This window comes from Balaenoptera musculus, chromosome 9, assembly GCF_009873245.2.
Source record: "Balaenoptera musculus isolate JJ_BM4_2016_0621 chromosome 9, mBalMus1.pri.v3, whole genome shotgun sequence".
NCBI lineage: Eukaryota > Metazoa > Chordata > Mammalia > Artiodactyla > Balaenopteridae > Balaenoptera > Balaenoptera musculus.
Genome location: NC_045793.1, coordinates 23,109,348 through 23,121,255, shown reverse-complemented (window position 1 = coordinate 23,121,255; position 11,908 = coordinate 23,109,348). Strand labels below are relative to the sequence as shown.

Below are 11,908 nucleotides of genomic sequence, written 5' to 3'. Positions count from 1 at the left end.
TGACGATCTTCATGCATATTTTTACATAACTGTAATCATAGTAGACATACAACTTTGATTTGTTTTTACTTCCACCCAACATTTCCCCCATCTTTCCACAGTCTTTTCAAAGTTGTAGGAGGTTTTTTTCTGTTTTTTTTTTTTAAAGGTTTCTCTTTTAAATTAATTAATTAATTTATTTATTTTTGGCTGTGTTGGGTCTTCGTTTCTGTGCGAGGGCTTTCTCTAGCTGCGGCAGGCGGGGGCCACTCCTCATCGCTATGCGCGGGCCTCTCACTATCGCGGCCTCTCCCGTTGCGGAGCACAGGCTCCCGACGCGCAGGCTCAGTAATTGTGGCTCACAGGCCCAGTTTGCTCTGCGGCATGTGGGATCCTCCCAGACCAGGGCTCGAACCCGTGTCCCCTGCATTGGCAGGCAGACTCTCAACCGCTGCGCCACCCGGGAAGCCCATGTAGGAGTTTTAAAAAAAGGTCAAAATAAGTCTATAAGTGTCTCATTCAAGGATGTATCTCACAGAGTTGATGTACTATAATTTATTAGACCATCTATCACTGAACATTTGATGGGTTTTGTTATAGTCTAGCTATTATAGAGTAGAAGTTATTTCAGAGAAAAAAGAATATCTTAAGCCTTCTCTGTATTCCTAGCACCTAGCAAACACTTCAATCAATATTTATTGGATGGATGGATACATAAATGAACAAATGCACGTAATGAACATCCTTAGACATAACGTTTTTCCTGATGAATATTTTCCTAGCCAAAGAGTATTAAAAGAGCATTAATATTTTATATAAAATATTAATATTTTAATATAAAAATTAGCATTTTGGTGGGCTTTGCACATTGTGGCAGATTGTATTTTTCAAAAATGGCCACATCAATATATGTCCCATCCCACGTGCTGTGATGTGGGACATCCCTCCACTGAGAGGTGGGGTCTATGTTCTCTCCCTTTGAAACTGGTCAATTTTTTTTTTTATTTTGTTTATTTATTTATTTATTTATCTATTTATTTATTTATTTATGGCTCCGTTGGGTCTTCGTTGCTGTGCTTGGGCTTTCTCTAGTTGCAGCAAGCGGGGGCTACTCTTCGTTGCGGTGCGCAGGCTTCTCAATGCGCGGGCTTCTCGTTGTGGAGCACAGGCTCTAGGTGCGTGGGCTTCAGTAGTTGTGGCACGTGGGCTTCAGTAGTTGTGGCTCACGAGCTCTAGAGCGCAGGCTCAGTAGTTGCAGCGCACAGGCTTAGTTGCTCCGCGGCATGTGGGATCTTCCCGGACCAGGGATCGAACCCGTGTCTCCTGCATTGGCAGGCGGATTCTTAACCACTGTGCCATCAGGGAAGCCCCTGGTCAATTCTTTGTAGCTGTCTTGATCAACAGAATGCAGTGGAAGAAACATGGAACTTTCAAGCCCAGGTTATAAAAGGTAATATGCTCTGTCTCCACCTCCCCCTCTTTCTCAAGATACTTGCCCTTGAAATTCAGCCACTATATTATGAGGAAGCCCAGGCCACATGTGGAGGCCAAATGTGGGCCTTCTGCCCACATTCCCAGTTAGGTCCCCAGTCAATAGCCAGCATCAACCACTAGACATGGGAATGAACAGCCTTAAAATTATTCAGTCGTTCAGCCCCACACATTGTGGAGCAGAGAGAAGCCATCCCCATTGTACCCTATCTGAATTCCTGACCCATGGAGAGAGATACTAAATGATTATTGTTTTGGGGGCAACTTGTGCAGCAGGAGTGACTGAAACACACACGTAGTCAGTCCCATGTTGTGTTCCGAAAGGGTTGTACCAATTTGCACTGCCATCGGCAGTGGAGGACTATGGCAGATTCACCACAACCTCATGAGCCCTGGAGTGTGGCCTCTTCGTGGGCATTTACCCCAAAGTCTTCAAATCTCATCTCTGCTTCTCAACTGTAAGCTCCTTGAGGGGATACATCACTGCATTTTTGTTCACAGTTCTTAGCTGTCACTTGGTAAATGCTCGTGCATTTGTACATTTGTTAAAAGTGTACATAACTAGGGTATACATTGTCCTGGCCAGGAAGCACAGACTCTGACCGTGTAGTAGATTGAAGCTATCTTGGTTTCCTCATCAGAGAAAGCAGATTTCAGAGAAGCAGCTCAGAAAACACACCCTCTAGTCCGATTATACATAAACTTGGAAGAAACTGTACGGTGTGTTAGGAAACAGGATAATGGTATCCTATAACTGGATCAGAGTGTTCCTAGCCCTCATACCTTGCATCCACCCCCAATACAGCTCCAGCTGTGAGAGATTGCAAGATGCCTCCAATTTTGCATTCTACCGAGAAACTACTGGCAGATACGTATCGAGATGGGTTTTCTCCCCCAGCCATGTACACACTCTTTACTATTGAATCAATTTTCATACAGCCCAACAAAGAGGAATGCATGGAAATGTAGAGCGGGCCCTCTGGCCTTTCCTTCTACAAGTTTAGATCCACTGCCAGTTGCCAGCTCCTTGCTTCTTTTCTTCTCTGCCACGCTTCCACTCACCGGCCAGAGAGCTCTCCATGGTCTTCAGCATGAAAAGCACACTCGTCGAAAATTACAGTCCAAGAAAAGAAAAGGATTGCTTTTCAAGTGAATTCTGTCTACTTAACCCAATTATTAATTTAACAAATATTTACTGAACACCTAACATGCACCTGCCCTCAAGGACCTTAAGGAAGCTGCAGTCTAATGGAAGCTCCATCATTTACAGGAGTTCTGTTCATCTGAGAGGCCTGCAGTTTTCCTTGGGTATTTGTTCTAGCATGGCCCTACTATTATACCTGCCAGGATAGGGTCAGGAGGGCAAGCCAGCCTGGGGGTGGTTGAGTGGAGAGGGGTATGTGTGGTGAAATAGAGTTGTGGGAGAAAGTAGTAACTTACTCAGAGAGATACAGTAGTTTAAATGAAAGATCATTTCTTTGGCTACACAGAAAAAATATGTGTTTTATTTAAGAGACACTGTATTCTAGGATATGGACTTTGCCTCTATGGGTTCTATCCAAGGCACTTGGTCTAAGTGGAGTCTAACCACCGCTTTAAGGTAGTTAACTCCAGGAATTTTCAAGATGGCATTAAAAAAACTTTAAAGAGTGCATGCAGAACACTTAACTGGAAGCAGAGCATTGTACTGAATTTATTCTTTTTTTTTTTAAACCAAATTGCTTATTTTTTAGTGCAAAGTTTATTTATTTTTTTATAAATTTATTTATTTATTTTTGGCTGTGTTGGGTCCTCGTTTCTGTGCGAGGGCCCTCTCTAGTTGCGCCGAGTGGGGGCCACTCTTCATCGCGGAGCGCAGGCCTCTCACTATCGCGGCCTCTCTTGTTGCGGAGCACGGGCTCCAGACGCGCAGGCTCAGCAGCTGTGGCTCACGGGCCCAGTTGCTCCGGGCATGTGGGATCTTCCCAGACCAGGGCTTGAACCCATGTCCCCTGCATTGGCAGGCGGACTCTCAACCGCTGCACCACCAGGGAAGCCCCTTAATTTATTCTTAAGGGTGGTTAGCTAACTTGAGATGGAAGCCATATAACACCTTTTCAAACCACCAGGTTTTGGGGCTGATGGCTTTAGTTTAGACTTCATTCTGCCAAGTCTCACTTTCACGAGTTAGCAGGACTACTCGTCTGCTCCTCAGGCTGTCCAGTGGATGATACCCTCCCCATTAGGAACAAAAGGGGCCTTTCTTTGGAGTTGGAGCTCAGTAAGCTAATGCCTGTATTCTGGGCCAAAACTATCACAGAGTTGCCTGATTCCAGTCTACGTACCATGTGTTTGAGGAAGAATCATGCCTGGCTGCGGCTCCTGAAAAAACAGGTTTTGCCCCCAACAGAGCTGATCACCACCTTCTGACTTTCCTCCTATGGAATGCAGTTCATGAAAGCAGTCTGATTCAGGATTGTTATTTTTTTTCCTTCTAGTTTAGAAATGGGAAAGGAAGGAGACAGTGTTTTCTTGGTAGACCAGAAAGCCCAGCCTTCAAGATACAAGGGCGGTACTGTCTCTGATTGGGAAATGGCCAGGTCTGGGGTGGGGGAAGGAAAGAGGGAGCAATAGGCAGATACAGCTGGGCTAGGACAGTTGGGGCGGGTGTGAGTGTGTCAAGGCATGAAGATCTGTATACATCTCAGCATGATCCAGGAATGACAGAGTTGCTTTACAATGCTAAAAAGGGTCATTTCCTAGTTTCATCCTAATGTTATTCTGAAAGACTTTTTAAAGCCATTTTATTCTTACCCAAAAGCACTGTCATCTGTTATTTTCATTCAGCTTCTCAATGATCTCTGAGGTATGAATAGTATCTTTTTTATACCCAGAAATCACAGTGTAAAATGTTAATTGCCCTGCCCCAGTAGTGACAGAGCTCAGTCCTCCAAAGTCTCAGCCCATTCAGGCCAGTGGCTCGTCTAGCCAGACTGACTGTGGAATATTCGTTTCGGGGGCATGAAAGGATTTAGTTATAGCTTTACATTTCATCCACAGCAGTGCCTGGGATTGTTTGCATGTGACTTTGCTAGAGAATATCTTTGGGGTCACTGTTGTCCTAGGTGGACAGAATTCTGGGCACCCATGAGGCTGTTCTTCATACCCATCGTGCTGTATTGGACTCTTCTCCCTAACTCCGACTGAGGTGCCACCCTCTGTAGAATCCATAACCTGTCCCCCAGGTCAGTGCAGCTCATTCAGTGTGGAAATGGAATTACTGATGACCATTCAGGGGTCAAATTAGAGATGTGGCTCAGAGGTAATGCCTAACAATCCAGCAGGCTCAGCACAAAGCCACTGGCATACACAGTGAGATGTGGCAATGTCACTGGGGCCTAAGAAGCACAGGTGCTGATGTGCAAACCCCTCTCACTCTAAGTGGGCAGATTACCGCCCCCCCCACCCCCCCAAGGATCCTTCCCCAAGGCCTTCTTGCCAGAGACTCCAGCCTTCTGCTGCTTATCCTCAGGTATCGTTGGCCCTACCTACGAGCAGGGGAGTGCTGTCACTGAAGCCACCTGGACGGATGGGTGGGCCAGCTAGCCTCTCCTGGCCCCTCACAGTGGACCCTGTAGCATCTGGGACAATGTGCTGCTGGTGAGTTTAACGGCCTAACCTCAGGTCACTAAGGAAGACCCCCAAGAGTACCGGGAATTGGTTGTGCATTTTCCTAATGCCTACACGTTTTAGGCAGTGTCCCTGCTGCAGCTCTTCAGGCCTGGGAATGTTTCCTCCTCCTTAGGCCTAGACACAAAAGGAAAGTCAGTGAGCCTGGCTGCTCAAAAGGTGTCCTTTGACGAGAACTCAAGCCTTTCCCAAAAGGTAGCTTTAGCCATCATCAAAGTCTTCCTGAACAGTAGCACAGCTCAGACTAGTAAAAAACTCAGGTCTTTCATGAGGATGAGACAAGCTATAAGGACCCATCCTTAGAGACTAAAAGTCACTTCTGAATTCATTCATATGGCGGCTGAGTGCCAGAAAAGGGGCACAAATCTAATCACCCTGGGGGAGAAATGACTGCCAGCTGCAGTGGTCAGGATCAGCTCCAAAAAATAGCAGGTTTAATTAGAGCAAAGTCTCAAGGGAAGGGTAGACTGTAGAGGGGGAGGGGACATCCCCAGGGAGTGATCAGGATGGGCAGGAGATACATGCAGACAGCTCAGCAAGGAGCAGCCTACAATGGCTGAAGCCAAGGATCCAGGTGGATAAGGCTAGCTTGGGGCCAGATTGTGAAGGGTTTAAATGTCAGGCCAAGGAATTTATCAGGAGAATGAAATGATCAAACAAGTGTTTTAGGAAGATGAATTTGAAGAGAGTGTGCAGGATGAATTGGAAAATCTGTAAGCATGGCAACAATTAGGAAGCTGTGAGATTAATTAGGCTGTTGTAGTAGTCCTGTGTGAGTTGATAAGGGTGTAAATGAGCATAGTGGCAGCAGAAATGGAAAGGGACAGCTGCAAGAGACATTGTTAAGAAAGAATGGATGAGATTGCTGCCTGATTGGATTGGGGACCCAGGGAGCTCAAGGAGTCAAGATGACAGCAGAGTTTTGAGTGTGGGCGACTGGTAGTACAATGAACAGAAAAAGGGATGTTAGAAGAGGGAGCTGTTTCAGCAGATGTGTATTCAGTTCCACACATGGAGAATGTGCACGATATCCAAGTGGAAATGTCTGACAGGTCACAGGAAATTTAACACTAGAGCTCAGGAGAGACAGTATGGTTGGTGATGAACTTGGGAATCAAATGCAGAGGTGATAACTGAAGTCACAGAATGAATGAGATCTCTAAGGAAAAGCATAAGCAGTGAGACAGAGGACCAAAGCATGACCTTTGAGGAATGCCCGCTTTCAAAGGATTTATATCACAAAGCTGAGTTTAGAAGTGCCACCTACATGCTGCATGTCTTCACCACTAAAATATCAGTTTAAAGTGTATATCTATTTGAGAAAGTCAAGCAACACAGCATTTTTATGCTATAGTAGGAACTAAATTATAAACATGCCTCTAAACAAATCTGGCTGAAGAAAAGGCTGATATTCATAGAGAAAAAAAGAATAAGTGATACAGTGAACATAATCTAGAAGATTAGTGGATTTGATCCCATGAGGATGAGTCAAACAAAGAAAATAAAAACTTGTGAGAAGTATTTACTCATTTTAACACAAGCACCAAAAAATTTACCATGTTTGCAGTGCACTGTCTTCCTGAAGTATGAATTCAAACTAATTCATCAAAGTATTTTTAATAAAAGCTACAGTAAGTATATGCTGGCTCAAACATTTGTGAAGACAAGTTAATATATGAAAGCTACCCAGAGTGTAGTAACCCACACCACCCTTAGTATGCAAACAAAATATCTTTTCTTTTTAATGTGTACCCCTAGTTTTTTTACGTGAAATATTTACCGTATATTGCATTTCTGACACATAAACTTTTTTTAATATAAGAAATGACACATCATTTTTTATTCTTTGTAATTGTGAAGTAGACACACCAACTTTTGAAACAGTAGACTTCGATTTTAACATGTTCTTATATTTAACATGTTTAATTGGTATTTTATCATAACAAATTTAACATACATCAAAAGCAGTTAAAAGATAGAAACTTCCTTTCCTTTGGACATCTGACTTTTAAAAAACAGGAACAAGATTTACAAATTATACAAAATGAGCTGCATATGTAATACTGACACGGAGTTACTGAGAAAATACTAGTTTTAGTTGTTTCCAGGTAAAGCACTCTCTAGTAACATGTCAACCCAGAAAATACATGCAATTGCTGACTAGCCTTAGATATACTACATATACATGTAAGAAAATAAAGATGGAGAGTCAAGCAAAACTTACAAACTTGGTAATTGCTTACTCTCCAGATATTTTGAACATATCTAAAAAATTTAAACAGATAAGATATCATATCTTAAAGAAGGGAACTCAATACAATATTATGGAACAGTGAAACTGAGTTATTAAAACCAAGGCAATTGTTTTCTTGATGTCTTCAGCCTCTTAACTAAGACCTAAATAGTTTAATTCTATCAGCTAAATTTAATCCAAGAGTTGACTTTTTATTTTTTTATTTTTTATTTATTTATTTATTTATTTATTTATTTATTTATTTATTTTTGGCTGTGCTGGGTCTTCGGTTCGTGCGAGGGCTTTCTCTAGTTGCGGCAAGTGGGGGCCACTCTTCGTCGCGGTGCGCGGGCCTTTCACTATCGCGGCCCCTCCCGTTGTGGGGCACAGGCTCCAGACGCGCAGGCTCAGTAGTTGTAGCTCACGGGCCCAGCCGCTCCGTGGCATGTGGGATCTTCCCAGACCAGGGCTCGAACCCGTGTCCCCTGCATTAGCAGGCAGATTCTCAACCACTGCGCCACCAGGGAAGCCCGACTTTTTATTTTTATAGTTATTGATTTTTTAGTTTACAGTCTTTTATTCCTATCAAGTCTTTGAAACCGGTGTGATTTTACACTTATGGCGCATCGCAATTTGGGCTAGGCGTGTTTCAAGTGCTTAACAGCCTCAGGTAGCTGCTGTATTGAACAGCACAGGTTTAGAGAGACATATAAAGAAATTCACATGCCTATGTGATTTCAAACCATGGTCGGTGATATGAAGCAAAGGTGAAAGGTACCAAGAGAGAAAACAGTCAGGGGATCTGCGGGAGGTGGGAATGGAAGGAGTCGGGGGAGGGAGAGCTTCTCTGGGAAAGCAATATTTAGGCAGAGCCTAGAAGGGTGCTGAGGAGGGTTGGCTAGACCAAGAGTGGGGCCGGAGTGTCTCAGGCAGCGGGAGTGCACGGAGGCCCTGGGATGAGAGCTGAGAGAGGGCCAGTGTGGCTGGGCACGGAAGGAGAAGGGCAAGGCAAGACTGGAGTGGAGGCAGGGGAGAGGGGGCAGAGGGAAGATCAGGCAGCATCTTTCAAACCATGTTCAAGACTGTGAACTTCATCAAGAGTTGACTTTTTAAACATTAATACCGTCAAACCTCTTCCAGTAATATTTTTTAAATGCACATGAACTATTATTTAAAAGTTTATCTCATTTTTAAAAATATGGGCCTTGGGCTAATTTGTTGAACACTGGGGTAATATAAACATTAAAAAAAAATAAGCAATTTGCTTTTTTTTTTTTTTTAAAGGATACCTTGGAAAGACAGAAATTGCTACCTTACAAAGTTCTTTTTTTTAAAAATTATTATTAATTAATTAATTTATTTATTTTTGGCTGTGTTGGGTCTTCGTTTCTGTGCAAGGGCTTACTCTAGCTGCGGCAAGTGGGGGCCACTCTTCATCGCGGTGCGCGGGCCTCACTATCGTGGCCTCTTGTTGCGGAGCACAGGCTCCAGACGCGCAGGCTCAGTAGTTGTGGCTCACGGGCCTAGTTGCTCTGTGGCATGTGGGATCTTCCCAGACCAGGGCTCAAACCCGTGTCACCTGCATTAGCAGGCAGATTCTCAACCACTGCGCCACCAGGGAAGCCCAGCAATTTGCTTTTTTAAAAAAATTATTTATACTAAATAACTCAACTGAAAAAACAATTTTTGTGGGGAGGAATCAGGCAGATGATTCTCATTTGGGGGGTTACATTGAAGAAGGACTCAATTAAGGCCGAACGGCACTGTTTTGGCCAACAAAAATCTGAAGGGTTGCAGTTTTTTTCTGAAATGATAAAGTAATGTTTCTTGGTGTAGAAGATATAGGGCACACTTTTACAAAGAAGTTTCATAATAGCTAATTTTTTGTTAAATCTAAAGAGTCTGTAACATACACATATGTATCTTATTTCAGAAGAGGCTGTGACTCAGAGATACTTAGATTCAACTTCTGATTCAGTCAAATAAAGTCCAAAAGTTTGGAATTAAATGACCCACTACTCGCCAAAAATCCACAAAATATTCACACCGGATAGACCAAGATTAACTCTCCTATAAAGAGAAAAAAAAAAGTTTTAGTGGAATTGATTGCCCAGCATTTAAGGTCTTTTTTCAAATAACTAAAATAGGAGTCTTTACAAGGGATACATGTTTAACATTTAGTGCTTTCTGAAATAAGTTATGTTACACATGGTTTATCAGGTGAATTCTAGAAACAGTAATTACTTTCTTAACTGTGCTTAAAACCCAAATTTAGAATAAATGGACTTATGGAGCGTGGAAAATTAATTTTTCAGTGGACCTCAAGGATTATTACAACAGATAGAGTTAAACAGGACAATTTTAGCAAGTAGGATTTAAGTAAAAGTGTCAATTAAATTTTTAAAAATTGAGGAGTTAGAAATGCTAGGCCTCTCAGAGAATTTTACCTGTTCAAAAAAGGTCATTTCATCAACTGTGTTTTCCCATTTCTCCATACCCTCACCAACACTGCAAATGATAAATTTCAATTTGATAGAAAAAAATGTTTTAATTTTGGCTTGATTGTATATGAGACTAAGCATCTTTTCATGTTCATTAACCATTTGCACGACACTCTTCTATGAAAGTCTCTCGTGTCTTTGACCATTTTCTATATTTTTCTTTTCTAATTAACATATATGCTCCTTATACATGATGGATATTAACTTGGCTTTGCTCTAAATGTTGAAATTATAATGCTTTGTCTCAGTTTGTCATTTAGTTTTAAACTTTATTTATGGTGTCTTTTGCTAAACAGGACACTTAAATTACCGTGCAGTCAATTCTGTCTAGATTTCTTTTCCCTTTTGGATGTAAAACATTCATCTCATTCCACTACCGCACAAATATGTGGCACTGAACTGATAATGGATTTGTATCAAACTGCTGTGTTATGGGCATGATTCCAAATGGTCTATATTTGAGCCACTTGCTTATTTCCTTTAAGCAAAGGAAACTTCCTTCCTTTAAGGTATAGGAGAGTGGTTTTTAACATTTGATTGTTCCAAAATGTACTAAAAAGATTAATCATATTTTAAAAGTTAATTTCAAAGACTTTTCCCTTGGTTAAAAAAAAAAAATCCCAAATAAATAAAACAGATTAGTTTTAGTCTAAAATGTTTCATTTTCCACATGTAAGTTCCTCATTCAGAGAAGATAAGCACTTTAAATATTATACCAATTCTTTTGGGCCTCTGCGTAAATTACTGCCCCACTAAGATGTTACAGAAAACCCAAATGAACTTTTTGGCCAACCCAATACTTTTAAAGATTTTACATTTTTATGTATATGACAAACTATATATGGTACTCAACACAAGCTTCATGCTATCATGACAAATCACTTATGTATCAAGTATCAATTTAGATTTTTAGAGAAAAGATAAATTTTCAATTAAAACCAAAAATTCATTATTTATTTAAAATACTTCTAAATTAATTCCTCACTTCAAAATAGTCTTCCAGAAACACTGTTAAGAATTACAAAACAATATATTTATAGCACATTCCATTTTTCTAACACATATATATCTATCACTAAATACTGCTAGAAAATTTAGGAAAAAAGTCTGTATTTACTGACATAGAAGAATATCCAAGATATACCATAAGATTAAAAGGCAGGTCACAGAGTAATACGTTTGGGTACAATATATTTTTAAACAAAATGAAAACTAGAAACAAAATCAACTTTCCCCAGAAAGTAGTCTGAAAATGTACACCTGAAACTGTTAACACACTGGATACCTCGAGGCAGAGTTGATCAGAAGAGAGAGTTGATCAGAGGGGAGTTTTCAATGTCTAGTTTATATACTGCTATATTGTTTAAATATTTCTATACTGAGCATGCATTATTTTTGTAATTAAAAAAATAAAGAAAAAAGAGCCATGGTAGCATAAATATTCTTTAACTCAGTATATCCAACGCATTATTTCAACATGTCATCAATATACAAAATTATTAAGAGATATTTTACTTCTTCTTTTTTGGTACTAGGTCTTCAAATTCTAGTCTATGTAGTTTACACTGACAGCCCATCTCAATTTGGACTAATCATGTTTCAAATGCTCAATGCCACATGTGGCTGGTGGCTGCTGTATTGGACAGTGGAGTTCCAGAACCTGTATAAAACAGGACACCTATAAAACTGAAAAGAAGCATGCATACCAAACTGGAACAGACCCCTGATATTTTCTATTCAGCCCTTCCCTTTACATTTTTTTAACCTCAGGTTACCTAGTGCAGGTAGAGATGGACCCAGAACCCAGATTTTCAGACTTCCAGTCCTTGCATTACCAGATTTACCCAGCATTAGCTGAGGTCCATTTACTTCAAATATTATTTGAAGGACTAAAATTTCAAATCACCTAAATTAACAAGACAGCAATTTTGAGTTTATTGTAACAGTATGTGAGCTTCATTACTAAGTATTTAGAATAAACAAAGTAAACAATTTCAACTGACCATTTTTCCATCCCAATTAACAATATTATGGA

General features: G+C 40.9%; 1 protein-coding gene across 2 annotated transcripts in view; it reads right to left on the bottom strand.

Annotated features, from left to right (window-relative positions):
• Positions 1 to 7,028: 7,028 nt before the first annotated feature.
• Positions 7,029 to 11,908, bottom strand: part of TMEM209 (transmembrane protein 209) — a 30,708-nt gene continuing 25,828 nt past the window's right edge. Inside the window, exons 15-16 of one of the 2 annotated variants that reach the window (XM_036864012.1) lie at positions 9,820 to 9,880; positions 8,945 to 9,442 (exon numbers count right to left, since the gene is read on the bottom strand). In XM_036864012.1, the coding sequence (XP_036719907.1) occupies positions 9,434 to 9,442; positions 9,820 to 9,880 (70 nt within the window). In that variant the 3' untranslated portion in view covers positions 8,945 to 9,433. Of the gene's footprint in view, positions 9,443 to 9,819; positions 9,881 to 11,908 lie in introns of both variants that reach the window. The other variant, XM_036864013.1, reaches the window with a different exon arrangement.